At 41.5% G+C, this 20,726-nt stretch overlaps 2 protein-coding genes across 2 annotated transcripts; one reads left to right on the top strand and one right to left on the bottom strand.

The window, feature by feature from the left end:
• Nucleotides 1-1,930: 1,930 nt before the first annotated feature.
• Nucleotides 1,931-6,563, bottom strand: LOC112571668 (40S ribosomal protein S26-like). Its single transcript, XM_025250855.1, has 6 exons — nt 6,432-6,563; nt 4,721-4,830; nt 4,285-4,407; nt 2,824-3,001; nt 2,208-2,347; nt 1,931-2,056 (listed from the first exon to the last, which is right to left on the bottom strand). Exons 1-6 carry the CDS (start codon nt 6,457-6,459, stop codon nt 2,015-2,017), a joined length of 621 nt encoding a protein of 206 aa, XP_025106640.1. The 5' UTR covers nt 6,460-6,563; the 3' UTR covers nt 1,931-2,014.
• Nucleotides 5,972-16,082, top strand: LOC112571654 (nucleotide exchange factor SIL1-like). Its single transcript, XM_025250818.1, has 10 exons — nt 5,972-6,196; nt 6,450-6,645; nt 6,929-7,021; nt 7,188-7,328; nt 7,500-7,597; nt 8,194-8,379; nt 8,934-9,055; nt 10,050-10,311; nt 10,742-10,809; nt 15,207-16,082. Exons 2-10 carry the CDS (start codon nt 6,468-6,470, stop codon nt 15,502-15,504), a joined length of 1,446 nt encoding a protein of 481 aa, XP_025106603.1. The 5' UTR covers nt 5,972-6,196; nt 6,450-6,467; the 3' UTR covers nt 15,505-16,082.
• The last annotated feature ends 4,644 nt before the right edge of the window (nt 16,083-20,726 follow it).

Below are 20,726 nucleotides of genomic sequence, written 5' to 3'. Positions count from 1 at the left end.
CTTTGTGTGTGTGTGTTTACCGAATACGTAGTAAGAGGATATGATTTTATTTTTTAATTGCACCACAGCAAACTTACGATTGTACAAGAGAGAAAGTGTGTGTGTGCGCGCTCTCGCACCTACTCAGTTTTCTGTTGTTTCGACTATCACAGTTGCGAGTAATAAAACTATGTAGGAAAGGAAAGGGGAGAATGGAATAGGTGCGTGGGGTGTGTAACATGGAAATTTGTTTGCACTAAAAACTCTTTAGAAACTGGCGCCAGCCATGTCCACCCCTCTCCCACCTCTGAAGGTCGCCTCTTGACGGTTACTGCCGGTGGAGCAATGGGTGCTCACAGTCGACTACAGGTCCGGAGGAGAGGCGTCAAGTAGGGAGAGAATACCACACCCACAGCAAAACACATCGCCAGTGTCATCGTCAGTTCAATTGACACTTATAAACTTCAGGAGTAGTCTGAACACCACTCAGTTCTTTATGTTGCTTCGATTATCAAGGTTGCGAGTTGTAAAACTATGTCGGAGGGGAAGGGTGAGAATCGCATAGGTGTGTGGGGTGAGTAGCACGGAAATGTGGGTGATATTTGTGTATCCTGGTCTGTGAATACGTGCACGCAAGGGAAAAAAGCAGAAATGTAGACAGGAAAAGCTTTTATGAAAATGTGTGATTTATCTGTATGTGTTTAAGCTGTGAGAGTGCGTGTCAAAGGTCTTACGTGCACTGCAAACTCTTAAGAAACTCGCTCAAGTACAGTTAACACCCGACTTACGAATGTTCTAGTAACAAACTTAGGTACATACGAACAAAATTGTCCTCAAGTTCAGAAGTAGTTTATACCTGTACTGTAATTATAAACTTTATTTCGTGCTCATCTAAAAACAACAGAAAACTATTGTTTATATCGGTACGTGCGGAAGTAGAGCTGGTTGCACATGTACTGTAATCACAACACACGTCCGTCCCAGTTCCGACTAAACAAATAAATTACATACATGTACATATGTATGAACATCCTCCTACAACGGCACCTGTCGGTAAGTTGGGGGCGTCTTGCAATGCCCACCCTCTTTCACCTATGAGGGGTACCCCTTGACGATTACTGCCGGTGCTAGACGATCAGTGTTCACAGTCGACTGTACGACCTGGCGAAGAGGCGTCAAGTATGGGGGGAGAGACTACCACACCAAAATCAAAAATAATCATCAATGTGATTTTTGTTTCCACTGATACTTAAACATTTAAGGAGTCTGAACATCGCTAGCAACTGCAACGACGTGTATAATTATATCAAAGACTATCATGTGACCAACAGACACACACCTATCAGTCTCATCGCATTATCCCGTAGAAACCCTTCCACAGAGCAAATATTTTAAGTTTCCTGTTTTGACTGAATAGTGTACATGTAGTTACAATTCATTATGGCGATAACACAGGCCCGCATACACCACCCTGCCTTTACGCTTTCGATGATTTAAGGATCTGGACAATATAATAGTCGATTGATATTATTGTTGCTGACCCCACTGCAAATAGTATTGTATTTTGATTTTTGTTTGGCTTTTTCGTATGGTTTACGTGGAGCGACGACAAACCGCCAAGTTGCAAACTGATGCAAGGTCTTTGAAAATAAATATTTTAATAGAATGTATAACGGTGAATTTAAATGCGCTGGTTCTGTCTAATAATAGATGTTATTTTTAAAATTTAGCTCTCCCAAATAATTAAGATCGAAGCAACTGTCACTCGTTGTGTGCATCTAGTGATCCCAACTCGAGCGTTCTAACCAGGTGAGATGAATATTTGAGATAATTTGAGTTTCTTATACATCTCTTCATTAATCACAAGAAGTTTCTTTTTTGTCATTTTTCTAGCACACATTGCACCATCTTTCGCAGTCTTAACCATTCAAAAATTTTACAAAGTGTATAATGATGGTGTCCACCCTCTCTTTATTTCATGAGATGATTTATGTTTTGAATAGATACCAAAACTTTATTTCTCTCTGTCTATCTCTCAATGCTGTCCGCCAGCTCCAGCTCTTGGACCTGCTCCCTCCTGGAAAATACCAAAAAAATTCAGTAACGACCTTGACAAAATCAACAAGTTTTATATAGACAACTAACTTAGTCGACCTTCTGTTTAAACAGAAGAACTTAAAAGGGATGGTACAAAATCGACGGTAAAATGTTTTAAGAAAATAGCATACCCTGATTGGTCGGACTAGGCAGGGAATGGGAAGTGTTCGATCTTTCCTGTCCTCATGTGAACGGCTGTGCACCACTTTGGAGTGGAGAGCACAGGACACGCAGTAGAATAGCTCGGCATACAGCTTGGGCAGGGTATAGCCTGTTAAAGAAACATCAACGTGAGTAATGAAATGAATCCACAATTTTTACAAATCTGTTACTTTGAAAGCAATCAGATAAAAATGTCAGCGGCCATTCCGTCAAGCAAAATGAAGCTGCCTGAAACTTTGTATAAACAATGTTATAAACTAGACAGAAAATTATTACCAGAAAACATTAATCGCAAAACAAAAATTCACACATAAAGGCAAATCAATAAGAGCACAGAACATTAAAACTGACAGCAAGTACTAAGATTATCTGCCCAAGAGCTGCAGCATCAGTCTGCAAAAGTCACAGCAAGTTTTGGGGGAATGGGAACCCTTAGCCTTCAAAAATTTAATCCTTAAATCCTGCTATTCCAACCCATCAGGAGATGTGTCTGGCAACTAGAGTTATGGTACCCTTGATTTTTCATCCTTTCAAATCTTAAATCCAAGCACACTTTTAATAGACACTTAGTCTGGAATAACCCACCTTCATAAACACTGGCATCTGAAATATCCCGAACAGCTGCTGCTTCTACAATGTTTCTGGCGACAGATTTCCTGATGGCCTTGTCCTTGGGAACGCAACAAGCACAATTGTTGCAGCGGACAGAGTTCACGTGTCCGCGTCCCTTCTTGGAGCGACCATTGTTCCTGCGCTTCTGAGTCTGCCAAATGCACATAAAATTAGACATAAATGGCAGCTATACTAATATTACCAATTTATTGATCTATCAGTTACACAACTTTTTATTTCAGTAGTAATATACCTTGCTTTTGTAAAATTCCAATGTTAAAGCAAATGAAAATTATACAATCCACATCGCACACACACACACACACACACACACAAAAATCGACAGATACTGCAGCTTTTCTTCAGAAAATTGTTGTAATCTCAAAATACATTTATCGATTGTATTAGTCAGTAGGCTCGGCGTTTAGATTCTTAAAACACCGTACACTACGCGCTTGGTTATCAGTTATGTACATACATGTCTGGAACAAGCCTCTTGAGCCTACAACAGCTCACCAACCCCTTCCCTTTAGTCAGAACTTCCTTATTTCGTATTTATGCAATTTACATTTCAGTCAGTCACACCTTCAAAGTATGTCTCTGGACCGGTAATCAGAACTCTAATTGGCTAAAATGACCAATCTCAATGATTTAAAATCAAACTTCAACGAATCCAGTCCATATTGTTCACAAAGACTAATTTTCTCGAAGGTTCAATGCTGCCCTCTGCTTCACATTTTGAGGACCTGCTCACATTATGGTCTTACTACATACAACTGTCTACGCCATGGCCATGGACAGCGACTTATCGAAGCACGTGGTCTTTACACAAATTTACAAAACGTTACAGCTATCCATAAAATAAACCTCCAGTATCTAAAACGTGTAAATCAAGCTTAATCAATATTTTGGAAAAATGTCAACACAAGTAATTCATCCGAGGATTGATAACAGATAAAATTAGTTACAATCATGTTGTCTCACCATCTTGCCTCACTTTCCGACGCGAAAAAGGAAGTTGACAAATGCTTCATGGGAAATATTCATACGCGGTAAAAAGAGAAAGCCTAATACTTGCTTTTGTACTTAAACCCTATCGTAGATTACTTTGTAACTGGTCCGACTTTTGCTTCATATTTATCTGAACTGCAAAGAAACATATCAAATTTCTTTTACTTTGTTGATGTTGCTGTAGTTGTCACCTGATACACAAGACGTCGGCCGCCATTTTGCGTTCTCAGCAGACGATAATAGACTTCCACACATCCAAACCAAAAGAAATAAAATGTGAAAAGCTGGAAGACAGCACATTGACCTAAAGCTGATTTATGCTGGCACAGATGTAAAGGACGAATAGCAGAGGGAGAAATATACTTTCACAGGTGAGATAGGTCTCAAACTAATGTCATGGCGACAAGGAATGTCTTCACCGACCGTGTTGTTGACGCCAGCAACCATGTTGACCAGTGGTTGCTTGACCGTGATGTTGTTGTAGTTGACCGCCTCCACCTGTACAATGTTCTCTTCTTTACTAACAGCTGCCTTGCCCAGTGTCACCTGTCAACAAATGTCATGTCATAGCTGTTATGCTAGCCTTTTGCTCGCCCACTTTCTTTTAAACTCAATCGAAATTGAAAGGACTATCTTTTTGTCCAATATTTCGAGACATATCTACTTCATGTTAATTAGGAAAAGAACGGCGTTGCTGAAACATGTTTAACCATCAGCTTTGTTGCTAAATGTTTCACATGCATTTTTATTGTACATGCCGACTAACGGGTGGCATGATGTTGAGAAACAACAGATGTCTCATATGTTTGAATGGAGAAATCGCAGAAACGAGATTTGTGGAAAACAACTTATCACAAACCACTTTCAAGAAGAGTGTATGAATAGCAAAATCGTCGTCGTCTTCATCTTCACTAATGTCGCCTTTCATGTCCCATAGGAGCTCAGGCTTATCCCGAGTTAGTTCTCCACCTGCAGACCACAAAGCAGAATTCATTCCACGTTCGTTCATGTAAACTGAACTTTACCTGTGAACCTGATAACCTGTTTTGTAACCGAGGGTTAGTGTAAGTATCACTGTATTTACACTGAACCCAGGACACCCAATCCTTGCTGTATTGGTGACAGGTACTTGTTTACTAATGAAAACGAAAGCTAACTCGATTAACTTGTCCATGCTCAACAGGAAGATTTAATTAATTGCGGTGATTGCTGCAACAATTCTGAATCATGCTACCATAGACTTAATAACCTAATATGGACCAACTCTGGTTTGAGGCCTTGTCTAATTTTGGCCCAGACCAAAACCTTACATTTTCCTCTGGCACCACACACGTTGGCAAAAACGAGAAAAAATGAACAATTTTAAGGCCACGAGCAAGAGAATTGTCGACCGAATATTAGATTTATTAAATTTTAGTTTTCGCTACGAATACCAAACGAATAATAATAAAAGAAGTTGACACTTATAAAAACTTAAGGAGTCTGAATATCGCTGAACAACTGTAACGACGTGTATAATTATATCAAAGACTATCATGTGACCAACAGACACACACCTATCAGTCTCATCGCATTATCCCGTAGAAACCCTTCCACAGAGCAAATATTTTAAGTTTCCTGTTTTGACTGAATAGTGTACATGTAGTTACAATTCATTATGGCGATAACACAGGCCCGCATACACCACCCTGCCTTTACGCTTTCGATGATTTAAGGATCTGGACAATATAATAGTCGATTGATATTATTGTTGCTGACCCCACTGCAAATAGTATTGTATTTTGATTTTTGTTTGGCTTTTTCTAGCACTGTTATTGGCTGGAAGTAAATAAAACAAATTAGACTATCCACGAGTGCAACATGCAGACGACACACCCTCAAGCAGACCGGGATCGGTGATTTTTTAAAAACTGCGATCGGAAACTTGAAGAATTTATTTATCTATTATTTTCCCGTTTTCATCAATAGGTTTTCGGTAATAATTTGAATAATAGTTTTTTTCAGATTTATCACATAGCTCATACATAAGAATACTAAATACTACAACGTTTTAAAAAAATAATTCTACGAGTATTTCGATAAATACTTAGTTCCACTTTTGTATGCATCTTCGTATGGTTTACGTGGAGCGACGACAAACCGCCAAGTTGCAAACTGATGCAAGGTCTTTGAAAATAAATATTTTAATAGAATGTAAAACGGTGAAGTTAAATGCGCTGGTTCTGTCTAATAATAGATGTTATTTTTAAAATTTAGCTCTCCAAAATAATTAAGATCGAAACAACTGTCACTCGTTGTGTGCATCTAGTGATCCCAACTCGAACGTTCTAACCAGGTGAGATGAATATTTGAGATAATTTGAGTTTCTTATACATCTCTTCATTAATCACAAGAAATTTCATTTTTATCATTTTTCTATTACGCATTGCACCATCTTTCGCAGTCTTAATCATTCAAAAACTTTACAACGTGTATAATGATGGTGTCCACCCTCTCTTTATTTCATGAGATGATTTATTTTTAGAGTTGATACCGAAACTTTATTTTAGGTTCCATCTGAAATACATTACCACGTCGGTTTCTTGCAGGGCTGTTCATGAGTCAGAATGAGCTGGATTTCGACATTGTTCAAGACCATGCACTTGACTGTCTTGCTCCTTGCTTGTGCTCTTTCTCTGTATACTTTGAGTGCTAAAAGTGAGGTGCCATCCGATTCACAGGAAAATCAAAGCAGCAAGACTGGAGCGCTGAGCATTGTTCCAAGTGAAAACACAGACGATGACGGTCAGAAACAAGGAGTTAGTGAATAGAGTGTGTGCATGTGCATCCATTCATGTGTGCGTGAGAGTGTACTGTCATGAATAGTAAGTGATTTGTTCATCTCTGTGCGTTCTAACTTTAAAACATTGAAAGACAGGCATCTCTCCTGACATTCATATAGTCCTGTGTGTTTCTACCCAAGACCATTTTATCTCTCAATTTTCTTTTGGGAGAATCAGTTGTGATAAAAGATTATGCTAGCCGAAGTATCAGAATAATTTCCTTTATTTTAATACATTCATTGCAGATGGTATTGTACAAGTAGATACATCCGAGGAAATTGCCATTGAAAATGCTGAGAAATTCATTCCCACTAAAGAATGGCAAAAGGTTAAGAAAGGTATGAAACTAGTCTGGAATTATCAGTGTCACTTTGAATGTCGTATTGATTTATACTTTACATCAGGCTTAGAGTGTGTCTTTGTTACAAAGTGTGTGTCAAATGAAAACGTGTTTACAGATGGCTTACAGAAAATTTAAGGCTACAGTCTGAAATTTTTTTAAAGGTCAAGCCATTCCCAAGGGTCTTCATGTCCGAATGAATATTCAGACTGGTGACTTGGAAGCCAAGTTAATGGAGGAGGATAACACTGATGCACCTTTGAACCCTGGAAATGGAATTCACTTGAATATTGATACGAGTCAGGGTAAGGCAAAAAGAGTAATTTGTTTACATGTGGAGCCAGTTAGTTGTCAGTAAACTAGTCTGTTAACAGGATCTCACAGGATGCATATTCAAATTGAACAATTAAAACTTTTAACAAAGTAAACAAGTAATTAATCATTTAGTATTAAAACAGCTATATTTATTTGTACAGGCACAGAACAGGTGGATAATACCAAATATACTCTGGAAGAGCTAAAGGAAGCAGTTAAGACCATGAAATCAGAAAATATACAGCACATGGACATGGAGGTAGCTATTTTATATGTTTATATGCATACAGAGAATGTCCTGAGACAAGATCTGAACCCTGAGCTGCTCACTGCAGTGGTGAGACGCTACACTATCAGGCGCCCCTTTTTCAGATAGCTTTTGAAGATCCCTAATTAATGTATTCTTTTGTTTCTTTGGGTGGGAGTTCAAGCACTAGATTAAGTACATAATTATTGCCATAGCAGCAGTAGGCTTAAGCAATGTCCATTAGAGGCAACACCTCTGGGTTAGAATGTTGAAAGTTGTATAATTTAATAGTTTATGATACTAACATTTTTATCACTTATATTTATATCATTATTCTTTATTATCAGGGCTTCTGCTAAGGCTAAATTCTTTGGGGTCCCAGGGACCCTTTCTTCAGATTTTTAAGGGGTCCCTGTTCTTCGCCCAAATTTGAAGGGGACCCCATTGACGAAAATGGAAGGGGTCCTCCGAACTTTTAATGCGTACTGTACGCAATTTTTTGCGTAAGCAGAAGCCCTGATAATATAACTTTTGTATAGCTTATATTCACCTGCTTATCATTCACTTTTTCACTTTTTTAGTGCTTTATGATTTTTTTATACCTATAGACACTGAAGGAAAAGAAAAAATTCCGAAGCTATGAAGATTTGAAGAAAGCCTTTGAGGAAATTAATGCATCTATAAAAACTGATGCAGAGATTGTGACAGAGCTTGTACAAGAGTTCCAAGGTGTGTCACAAACTGAAGATGATGTCTCTAGTATTCTGAATCAACTGGAATACTACCTCCACCAGGTTGGTGTTTTTAAAGGGTGTCTATATTGAAGCTATCACCCATGTAGAGACTAGGCCAACTGCCTGTCATTGGTTTCTTGAGGTTTGTTAACCCCCTGAGCCCTGTATAAAAGTATAAGTATTACAAAGACTGGCTAATAACTGAAGACTGTGAAGATGACAGTGGGTGAAGTTTGTTTTATATTATTGCTGCTCTCTGGTAAACATTAGACCAAGAAACGTATACATTTTTGGAAAGGAGAAAGTTTGAACTTTGCAGTAAAAGTAATGAAAATTGCCTTCCCTGTGCTTCTCCGGCAAAGCCACTGTCATACCCAAAGAGTTAAGGAGTTTTATCTGTTTGCTTGTATTGTTACGTCACTATGTGAAACACTATGCTGTAACTCCTTCATTGAGAATTTACCTAAAGCAGAGAAAACTCAGTTTTGCACCCCACAGAAACCATTTTTTCTATGGATACTCTTTATAAAGTTAGCACATTTTTTATTTTAAAGGAAAATGGCCTATATCTACTACTTGCCCTCTGGGATAAATAAAGTCTTGTCTTATCTTAGATTGACAACGCAATGCTTTTTTGCGATCTTGGAGCCATGCCACTGCTTCTAAGGTGTCTGAACAACACCAGGGACACCGTGCGTTCTGAAGCTGCACTAACTCTTGGCTCTGCCCTGCAGAGGTTTGGAACCTTAAAATCCTTTAAAAATCCATTACACCCAATAGCCATGCACCATGATTGAAATGCATCTGTTTCTTTGCTATCATCTTTAGAAGGTCCTTCAGCAGCTGCTACTTTAAGAGTTTCATTGGCATTTTAGAACAGACTAGACAGCCCTAAGTCAGTATGTCTGCATCGGCTCTGGTTTCGCATTTCAGTTAGGACACACAAATAGAATAGCACATTCTTAGATGTTAGAGATTTTTTGTAAAGATTTTTCATCTGACTTTGCTTTCTTTGTCACTGGTCTGTTATTTCTTACTCTAGCACCATCTTTCTATATTCTGAACAAGTCCTACACAAGAACAAATTACAAGTATACTCTGTGTATGTGTAAATGATGCATTTCGCAGTATAGATACATCTACCTGTGGTGTCATTTCTCAGTATAAATCCATCTACCTGTGGTTTCATTTTGAATTGGTATGTTTTAATGTGATGCTAACTGTAATTAACACTGATTTCAAGTTTTCCCAACAATGCATTTTCCAAATCAGCATTAGTAATCACAGTTTATTGACTCCAAAGAATGTGTTAAATTCTGAAAAAAAGTACTCTAATGTTAATATGTCCTACTGCAAGAGGTAACTTGCATTTACTGGATGTTTGCTGGATGTTTGAATACTGTACAATAGTGATTACTACCTATATGATACCCAGGCAACACCAGAGATGTGTTAAGTTCTCTGGTGCTGCCTGGGTATCATATAGGTAGTAATCACTATTGTACAGTATTGCAGGAAGATTTCATGGAGACAGAATGCAGCATGCTGTTTTCTCTCATGTAATTTGGGCATTAATTTGAATGAATTCCTAAAATTTTATAACAAAAGAAAAGTGCATTCATTTCACTAAGCACATTAATTCTGTATTTTACATGTGTTGAATATGTGTGCATCATTACTAAAGCCATCAGCTAGATATTTGTTCACCCTTCACTTCTTTGTCATGACAGCAACCCAAAGGTCCAAGTTCAGGCAATTGAAAGTGGTGCCATGCGGGATGTTCTTCGCGTGCTAGCCACTGACCCTTCTCCTGCTGTGCGCAAGCGTGCTTTGTTTGCGCTTTCTACAATGATTCGCCATTTCCCATTTGCACAGAAACGTTTTGTAGAACTTGGTGGACTTTCAGTGCTGGGGAAACTCTTTGAGAGCGACTCAGCAGAAAACCTTCAAGTTCGAGTAGTTACTTTGCTCACAGACCTGGTGAAAGAAAAGGTAGTTTATTCCTAAATTGTTGATAGATACTGTATTAAGAAATAGTTAAAACAAAATTTTGAAGATTGAGAATAAAACATTAGATTCATCCTACGCATAAAAACATACTCCACTTTCAAAGAGTGGTTTCTATTGATATATTTTATTCAGTGTGTAAAGGATATATTTGATTGTCACAAACCACATAAGAATTTTGTAACAAACAGGAATTCTGCAACAAATATAAGAATTCTGTAAGAAAACATTGAAATTTTGTTTCCTTTGGTCTTTTTAACATGTTTGAAATCGAATTTCAGTAACCCTTATGGTTATAGTCTTCTAGTAAGGCTGAAACATTACTGTCTTAGATTCTATGTTCCAAGTTAATAGTTCAGCTGTTTATAAATTTACTGAGAAGTAAAGCTAAACCTTCTATGTTATTGTTGCACAGGATTTGCATACTGAACACTCGGATAGAGAAGATCCAACACAAATGGAGAGACTCCGACAGTATGGGGAGTAAGTATCTTTCTGTTTTGATGTAGAGGGTTTCTTCAGCTCACCGTGTGTGTGCAGGTTGATCAGCTAGCCAAGTAGTGTCTTATGTGGTTGTAGAGTACAGTAACTACTCGAGAATGAGCATATGATTTTACATACAATCACATCCATTCACAAAGAACCATTCTTCAAAACAAGATGTGGAAGTGTATGCAATTGCATGTGCTTGATAGAGACCGCTGGTATGGTATAGCTGACTATAGCAGATATGCTTTAACCTCCTAACCTCATGAGACAAACTGATAAACTTTAATTGCCTACTAGCGACAAAGGGATGATTCATTTTTGTAAACAAGATCTTAAAATTCTTTTTTTATGTTCACTGGAGAAATAAAGAGTTGTAAACTCTCACATCCATCGCTGTTTGACAAAAGATGACATTATGGCTCACCCAGCTGCCATGTGCTTGTTATCATATACATGTCCTAACTGAATATAAATGAACTTTTCCTCATCATAATATTTTCACGTGTATCTCCTTTCATTTTTCTGCCCTTGTTCTGGGGAATGCCCCAGATGCATGCACATTCACATCCCGTTTTCAGCTGGCCCAGGTTACTTAGCTTTGAATGGCATCAAATGGACCTTGTACAAGGTACATGTTCATCTATTAAAGGTCTAGTGGTGAGCAATTTTTATTCTGATGACTGGGTTAAGATCAGTACAAGATACTATTTCCTAAAATCTGGGTGAATAATAAACATTTTAAAGATGTGCACCTACAGGCATCACCATGCACATGGAGGTCCCACCTGACCACATGTACACATATGCCTCGTTAATATTAGTAACTTGCTGCTCGAGGAATCTAAGATTCTTCTGTCCAAATTAAAGCATAGGGTGTTGATGTAACCTGATGAGGAGAACGGACAATGGCCTGGTCTAGTTATCTTTCAGAATCCTTTCGCTTTTGAATCATGTACATGTGGCACACCATAGTTCAATTAATGGTGTTAGTCTACAATCTATGAATGAGTAATAAGACTTCATGAAGTATAGTTATAGATGATGGGGTGTTGTGATCTTCCTGACAGACCACGATGATTCAAAGAAACGTCGGTTGTGGTAGCTGATCTCGCAGAACGACAAAATTAAAGACATACATACATCATATATTCCTTGGTAATTAGATTAGGCAGGCTGTTGCCACACAGAAGAGACAATAAGGCAAGGGAACCAGAGACCTGTGCTAGCGGGGCTGTGAAGGGCCCGGGGCGTCTGCCTTGTCCCAGTTTATCGTCACGCACTGAGCTACAGCTGAAGACGGAGTGTGGCTGTCAGCACACTTGATGGCCGAGGACCGGTGTGGAGGGTGGGGGAACCAGCGAAGAAAGACCCTGCTTGGCCGTGCGGTATGCAGACATCTTTGTGACCAGGGCGAGATTATTCCTTGTTTCCCCGCACCGACAGGGGGAGCTCACGCGCACACACCTGTTCCTGCACGTTACGCTGCGGAGCACAGGGAATTCCCATTCCGTTTCCTTGTTTTCCTCTTGGCAGGGCGTGCTCGGCAAGCAGGAGTCATTCTCTCTCGCGTTCGCAGGCGCTGGCCGTTGGCGGTGTCTATGATTTACGATATATTTTGTTGCAAGGGAACAGCATGAAGCGGCTGTTAGCTTGTCACCAGTTGATAAGGACACGTATTAACCCGGGCAGCCTCTCTTTGATCTCTCAAGGCGGGGAAGTCGGTGCGTGATTGTCGACGGTGCCCGGCGCAGTTAACAACACGGAGGCAATGAAGAGAAGTTGAAGGGATCGGGAGGGGGGAAGAGTCGGAAGGGAGGAAAAATGGCTGCTTAGGTTAGTTTTTTTGTGTTTGGGAGGGGGAGGGGTCTGGGTGGTTTCTGACAATGAAGTGTAGGTCAAACGGAAAGGAACATAGAGCGAGGAAGATAGAATGGTTCAGCTGAACCGCAAAAGTTTAGAGAAGGGAGGCACTACCTTTTCCATACTCCGTTTTGGCGGCTAGGTATGTCGGAGAAATTGGTACGTTGCAGAGTTCGCTATGTCGCTCATGCAAGTTTTCCTTCGGACACCTGCACTCTTGTGTGAAGGATGGCCGCTGATGGCCAGTACGCTGGTAGTCTGGTGCCACTCCTCCATTCTGCTCCCAGCGAGTCCCCCTTCCCCATTCAGCTCAACCAGGTCTTAGTTCACAGGAGAACGGTAGAAAAGATCACAGACAAAAGGAGCCAGAGGGGCCAGTGGAAACCAGTGAGGGAAGTGCACGGTGGTGCTGTTTAGTGGGCGTCCGCAGGCTATTGGTCTGCTCACGTGACCGACCTGTTTATGGCTGTTTGTTTACGAGAATCTCAGGAACAACAAGGGAGACCAGAAGACGTGGGATATGGACAGCTTGCTTGCTTGGTGAAGTGAGCTTTAACAAGAGAGACGGATGGTCTTGTTGTGACAAAAAAGCGCAGTCTTCAATCTTTTGTTAAGGTGGGTGAGGGTGGGAGAAGACCAGACAACAGAAGCGGGACAAACTCGGTGCGCGGGGCTGGTTTGTTGCTGTTGACGCCGGTGGAGGTCTTGTTACCACGTCTTGTTTGCCCTACCCTTCTCCAACTCCTTTTCTTACTGTTCTTCTTTCGTTTACCCTCTCGTGGCGCTGTTTGTTGTGGAGACTTCTCATCGCTGGCCTGATGAGGACAAGCTGGGTTCTCGGCTACAGACCTGTGACTTGGGGTTAGGAGGCTTTCATCACTGGCGTTGCGAGAACGCATCTGTTCACGTTTCGAGGGGTAATTTCTGGTGACTGGCACTCGTCATTGCTATCATCATTCTTATCGCTGGCAGCAGTTGACAACAACGACAGATGTATGTCCAAACCTTGTCTTCAACGCGCCCGGCTTTGGGATGTGCGGATCGATGACGTCAGTCAAGTGGTGGACATGAACACGAAGGCGAGGTGAGGTCAGGTCAGAAGACTGTGACCTTTGCTTGTTCTTACACTCCGACAATAGAATTTCTCACCAGCAAGGTGGCCTTTGACCCCCTCCCATTTTTGAAAACATTAAAAACAACGAGCAATGTTTATGGTATCAGTAAGCGAAGTGCTGTACGCACAGTACTCGATGCAGGTAAACACTAGTAAATCAGTTTGAAGCGGTCGCGAAGGGCATTCCATTTGAGCATCTTTCCTCCCCCCCCCCCCTTTTCACCCATGTATTTGTTTCCTTGCGGTTGCGTATGTTCCCGTCTGCTCCCGTCTTCACTTTGTTTATCTCAGGTAATGACGCTGATGCCTCGTCTTTATTTCCACGTGCGAGACATCGACAGACAGGAAATGTGTCATGCACTTTGACGTAGTCTCATAATCCACTTAAAAACAAAACAGCCCACCTGTAGGTTCTGATGTAGTCTCACAGCTCACCTGTAGGTTCTGATGTAGTCTCACAGCTCACCTGTAGGTTCTGATGTTGTCTCACAGCTCAGCTGTAGGTTCTGATGTAGTCTCACAGCTCACCTGTATGTTCTGATGTAGTCTCACAGCCCGGCTGGACGTACTGACATTCTTAGACGAGCTGTGCATTTGGACGTATCACAGTCCGTCTGTGTTTTGACAATGTTAAGCTGATGGAAGGACAATGTGAAGGAAAAATAGGAAGAGCCACTCCCGAGTCCCCTTTCCACCTTTGTCTCTTCTTCTGCCCCCACTCACATTTGCTCAGCATAACAACACTAATACTAGCTCTCAAGAAAGTGAAGCCACAAGCGCAAGGTACTTGGCTGGGTGTTTAAAATGGAGACGAAGAGCTCCGAGAGTTAAGTGTCACCTACCAAATAATGGATCATATAATCTGCACCCATCCACTCCTGGCTTCGCCCCCACCCATCCACGGACCTCAGTTTCCCTTTGTAAACAAAGCAGTTGTTGTTGATGGCGTGTATATTTCGCCACCTTTCAGCCTTGTGCATGTGGGGGAACTTCGGCGTTAGTGTTTGTCAGACACGATCCTTTTCTTTTCATGTTCTTTTCTTCGCATCCTGTTTGATGTTGGCATAGTTTTCCAATCGTAAAGGTTAGGGCTGGCAATGGTGCCTTGGGGGTGGGGAGTAGAAGGACGCTGGGGGAGCTGCCGACAGAGTGGACTCAAATAGCACCAGGTGAAGGCCATTCAGTCGCCCATGAAGTTCTAAGAGAGTGTAAGTGAATACGGACACTGGGAGAGGGGGGAAATAAGGATTTAATGTATGGTTTACTTGGCCTTTCCACCAACATTGTCGTTCTCCCAAATACTTTTCATGTTTGTTAGAGAGAGTGAGGGAGGGCATGCATGGTACTAGTAGAGACAACCTTGTTTGTGCACACAACCATTTTATTGCACGTGCTTTAGCCAGCATATTGTCAACAGGATTAATCTTCAAAAGGCCATGGTGGAGGGCGGCTGGTGCCGGTATCTCCCCGCCCTGCTTCGTCTGCAAGACCACGACAGCCGCGAGAAGGTCATGGTCGCCATGGACACGCTGCTTCCCGACTGCTCTTCGACCTTTCGCTCGGCCTTGCCCTTGTTGAGGTCACTGCAGGCGGAGTACGAGCGGCTGTCGCAGGAAGAACAAAAGGAACAGCAAGGGGACATGTACTTCCAGGGTCTGTTGGCCACCACCTCCGGGCTCATACAGCACCTGAGTGAGGCCAGAGAGGAGCTTTGATGAGCTGGACAGATAAGCTGTGACGTGCCGACTGTGGAGCCGTCGTGCCACCCAGTAGGAGGGTGCAACACGCTGCTGAAGAGGAGAGGCGAAGAAACCCCGACCCAAGATGAGATGGTGCTGTTATATGTTAGCGACTGCGCTACACCAACAGGTTGGGACTGGTCCGTTGGAGGTTTCAGCTTGCTGTCAACTACCAGGGTTTCTTTTTTCTCTTTTTTTTTTTTTTTTTACAAGAAAACCGTGTTTGCGTGGTGTGTGCGCGTAACACTTAAACTTAAAACATAGAAAATACATTCCACACGTTTAATGGTTTAAAGCAAAAGCCAACATACAGTATAAGTATGTGTGTTCATGAAAGACTGATGTGGCGGGTTTATGCAATTTATTTGCCACTTGACTCGTAACTATGACTGCTCAAGAATTATTATTATTGTTGTTTCAATCTTTGCTTGGAATATGACGTATTATTAAAATATAGGTATTGGAATTCTGTATATGAAAACGTTGAAGTAGTTGACCAGCTACACACTGGGAAATGTTTAAAACTACAGACATTAAAGGATAATGCCATCAAATTTCAAGTGTAGAGTGTGATTTAACTTTATTATCACTCCAGACTTGAGCGCTACCACAGTTATACTATCTCGCATTCACAGAGACCCTCACTGCATGTCCATACAGCTACACGCCTGCGTGTTGGAATATATAATACGCTCATACAGTCGCACTTGTGCATGTAAGAATATCTTAGCATTCATGCATGTACGAATGTCGCTTACCTGCTCATTCGCTCTTACGCACGCACAGTCGGAGGGAGGAGATCGTGTATCCAAAGGTCAGTCGGTTCTCAAAACTTTGTCGGTGTGGGCGTGAACAATCCCCAAACGGCGTAAGTAATGGCAGCCGTATTAAAAGCGTAATGTGCCTTTAAAAAAAAGGTAATCCCAGTTGCTCGATCACTGAATAGTCCTCGGTGCTTGGGTGTTCTTTCTGTTCTTTCGTTTATGGGTTAAACGGCCCTTTTCTGTGTTTTGTGTGCAGGTAAGTGAGGCGCCGGCCTACTGACTTTGTCATGCAAACAAACGCCTCCTTGTTCCTTGAAGATCGCATTACCCATTCAAATACATATTAAATGCTGCAAAGCCGATTCCCGGACTCCGCGAAAAGACACTCTCTGTCTCACATTCTTTGTGTCTCTGTCTCTCTCCACCCGTATGTCGTGACCCATTGCGCAGCAGGTGGAGACTCCAGTTCACGTAATCACGTCTTGCGTGCAGTTTAGGGCTGACAGCCGAGGGGTACTACGTGCTGCGAGGGTGGAAGAGTGTGCAGGCTGCATGATGCACCAGGAGGGATGTTACCCTATACGTGACCGTACATCTGGACCAGTCGACCTTGTTTTAATTAATTTAGCCTGACAGATAACCTCTTGTACAAACATATATGTAGTCCAGTGTAACCTCCCTGCTACTGTACCACCCATTCATTCTTCCTGTCCCAGAGAGCACAGCCATAAAAATTGTTTCACTTTAAATATTTTGCGAAAAGCATTCTCTTTTGGATTTTTCTATGCATTAAGGACAAAAATGAAAGCTGAGATTGACTGCTAAGTTACAAGATCTTGCTGGCATTTGTTTCAGCGTCGGAAGTCGTTATGTTGAGAATTGATTCTTTTCTGACTGCACTAGTTCAAAAATCATTTCTCTTGAATGCACGTAGACTTGTTTGGAAGTGACTTCTCTGTGTGAATATAAAACAGACAAAGGCAGTGCGAGCGCAAAGCCCTTCTGGTTTTTTCGAGTCCTCGAACAAAGGGTGTTGTTGTAGGTGAGGGAAATAGAGCTAGCAAGACACTCAAAAAGCACACAATCATTTATCTTCTTCTAAGCAGCAGGACTTGCATTAACACAAAATTAATAACAACTACTGTACGTGGAAAGTCTTCGCTTCAAAAATATATTAAACACGATCTCGCGCACACACATTAGAGATTATCATCAACCTGCTCACGGACGTAAATGCGACCTTTGGCCCCACCCGCCATTCTTTTAAACCCTTCCCGAAGATTCGTCGAGTGGTTTCCAGGTGACAGCGCTGAACTTTCCCCTACCTACCCGCCCCACGTGTCCCTTAGCCTCAGCGTTTCCTTCTTGAAGTGCACCTTTTATTTATCTGTCGCTAAAAATTCATTTATTTAATGAAGTTTTCTCGCGGTGTCTGCATGGACACACCCCCGGGCAAGTTAGTGTCATTCACACTGACAATGAGGGACTGACAAAGTGGTGAGTCCACATGTCTTGTCGCTCATCTCTATACATTCTCTCCAGACGAAGCTATTTTTGAAGACTGTTCCTCACATGGCAAGAGGACATTCCCATAATTTTAGTTGTCGCAGCATAAATTGTCAGTTAAAGTGCAGAAATATTGTGAAATATTGTTCTGATGCATCTGTTATTCGTGCAGTTAGCTTCAAGTTTTTAGTTATTTCCTCAGGCACGTGCCGAGAAGTTGGTCTCAGCAGCAGCAATTTTTAGAGCTGGGGGAGGGTGTGTTGAGGGGCGAATCACAGATGCCTGGACTATTTTTGGTTCACTCTAAATATTTTTCCTTCAAAAACTAGTATTTGATGTCGGAATATTCCAGAAGTTGTATTTATGCTCTTTAAAGGTCTACCAGAGTGCAGATGTTTTTTTTTTAAACTGAGGGAGTTGATTTGACTATAAAGTAACATTTCTTAACTTCCTACAAAGATCCAAACGTGAGGTAAATTTCTGTGGATACGCCTCTGGTGTCAGCTCTACCCTTGACAAAAACAAATAATAGTAATCTGCGTTGTCATGTTTTTAACCTTTTTCTGTGCGTTTAGATGTTTGTAAGGTTGTATTTTCGAAAAGAGGATGGAGTTATTCAGATTTTCAAATACTATCAACTACTTGTGGGATCCAGCCATATCAGCGACAACTTCTCAGAGTTGGCCCAGAAGTAAGGTTGGTCGGAGTGAGTGCCTGCGTTGTCAGGTGAGCTTGCGAGTTCTCAAGGTGTGAACAAGTGATTTATATATATAAAGGGACATTTAATTTTGATTGGCAAAAAATAGTCTCCATGTGAACGTGTCCCATATGTGACCAAAAAGTGGACCTAACATTGGTAGCCCTTAAAACGAAGACTAGTACATGTTACATGAAACATCATAAAATATACAAGCAAAGACAAAAATGGACGTTTGTTGTTACCATCTTACATTTTGCTGACTGCAGGTGGTTTTGAACCAGAGAAGTCTTTTTTTGCAAGAATCAGTTTATTTTACAGAATTCACCAGGAGCTGGCGTCTCAGAAAGAGTGACGCTAACAGGGTGCGAACTTGTTTACCCGACAGTCCCAACTGCGCTTCCAATAGCTGGATAAGGATAAATTTATGACCAAGCAAAAGGCGATAATGTCATTTTTCAAAGTCAATATATGGGTCGAAGTGGCATATCTTTGAACGACAAAGAATTTAGGTCAAAGCTGACAACATAATACGTTACATCCGCTGAGACCTCCGCACACAAAGCACACAAGGTGATGTCGAGCATAGGTGCGAACAATATCTTGTCATGCGTGCGCGACAGGAGATATTCAGATGTCACTTGTAGCTCCCCCACACACCCCGTTACATTCCATGGTATTTGCTGCTTTGTGGGGGAGTTGGTGGGAGCAACAAACATGGCTGGGGACAGGGAAGAGGAAAGCTTCGACATTATCCACTTGCTTCTACTGGAGATGAAATTGATTAGACAAAAATAATGAACGACTCGTCGAAACTGTTTAAAGGTTCTTGGGGTGGAGTCCATTGCCATCCGTGAAAAAGAGAGAGCCATCCGTTCAAAATATGACATCCGTCATTCTTAATTCATACTTTGAAAGAGTTTGGTGTGAAGATGTGGTGGGCGAGAGAAAGAGAGAAAAAAGTGACTTTTATTATTCCTTCTGCTTCAGCTGTCAGTCGCCGAAATACATTTACAGCGAGTACGGGAAAAGAAAAGCAAACAGCTGATTATCTTCACGATCTCTCAGGCTCCCCCTGACAAAGTTATCTAAGCCATATAACAGAAATTAATCATGAATTGCTTTATTCGAGAGTTCTACAAACTGGTCAGTCTTCTATTTTCCAAGTACTAACATTTTATTCTTAAAGAAACAACAATATGAAGATGCCATGTCGATTCTTGGAGTTCGAGAGAAAGCATAAAACGACCTTTTTCGGTACTTCTTCGTGATTTCAGTAGTTTTATTTTTAATGTGATTGCCCATGCTCTGTGTCAAAAGAATGCAGAATGACCTGGAGGTCAGATCACACTTGATTCTGTCGAGATAAACCACTTAATAGGTGACGTAGTTTGGGGTGTTTTTTTAAGTAAAGAATGGGTGATCTGAAAATAAAGCCGCTCAGAACCTTTAAGCGAGGGGAAAAGACCGAACAAGTGAGAAAGAGAGAGAAGGAGGGACGGAATCAATTATCACTGAGTGTCGTGGAGCCTTCTGTCGCCCATCGGGGATTTTAAGCTTGTTGACCCTCTCCAACTACCCTCGGTAACTATTCTTAGTTTCCGCCAGCCATAACTTAAGTCGGGAAGACCAACACCTTACAGAAAGAGTAAACAACTCCCGCAGCGATCTATCTGAGCTTTGAGGGGGTTTAGGAGCCCCCTGCACCGACCCCCGCAAAGTTGAAGGGCATAAAGCATCTCGTGCGGTCACGTGACGTTTGCGGGAGGCGCTCGAAAACTTGTCAAGAATGCGACACTTTAAACACATGCGCACAACCTTCGTGATTCAACATCACGCATACCACTGGTGCTGATGATGAAGAGGAAATAATTATCGAGTGCAATCCTACACCTCCTTATTCTATTGCAGCCTCCCTAGAGTGCAATCTCCACAATACAGTTGCACTCCGTTCCTTATCAGCAGGGAAATTCACACCTGCATGTGCAGGTGACTCAGAAGAGGTGTCGTCCGCATCGCGAGGGTAGTTCCAAGAGTTATAAAGCTAGACAAATAGACGGATAAGAGAAAGAGGAGGATGAAAAAAAAAAAAGAATACTAAGCGAACAAAAGACAGACACGCCTTTCCATGTCTAGCTCGACCATTTTTCGTGAGATGTGCGGTGGGTAAGGTAGACCCAGCATCCGACTTGTCCTACCCACTACTTCTCAGTTGAACGGAATCGAAAGTC

Source organism: Pomacea canaliculata, linkage group LG1 (assembly GCF_003073045.1).
Source record: "Pomacea canaliculata isolate SZHN2017 linkage group LG1, ASM307304v1, whole genome shotgun sequence".
NCBI lineage: Eukaryota > Metazoa > Mollusca > Gastropoda > Architaenioglossa > Ampullariidae > Pomacea > Pomacea canaliculata.
The sequence above is the reverse complement of the archived record's forward strand: the minus strand, read 5'-3'. Positions and strand labels throughout refer to the sequence as shown.

Bases quoted from the DNA above. Each gene is read 5' to 3' on its own strand.
- LOC112571668 (XM_025250855.1), bottom strand. From the start codon at position 6,459: ATGAACAGCCCTGCAAGAAACCGACGTG. The intron at 3,002-4,284 runs GTCGGTGAAGAC...TGCATTTGGCAG, and splicing joins TTGCTGGCGTCAACAACACG to ACTCAGAAGCGCAGGAACAA. The intron at 2,057-2,207 runs GTATGCTATTTT...GGTATTTTCCAG, and splicing joins GCCTAGTCCGACCAATCAGG to GAGGGAGCAGGTCCAAGAGC.
- LOC112571654 (XM_025250818.1), top strand. From the start codon at position 6,468: ATGAGCTGGATTTCGACATTGTTCAAGACCATGCACTTGACTGTCTTG. The intron at 7,329-7,499 runs GTAAGGCAAAAA...TTATTTGTACAG, and splicing joins GAATATTGATACGAGTCAGG to GCACAGAACAGGTGGATAAT. The intron at 7,598-8,193 runs GTAGCTATTTTA...TTATACCTATAG, and splicing joins TACAGCACATGGACATGGAG to ACACTGAAGGAAAAGAAAAA.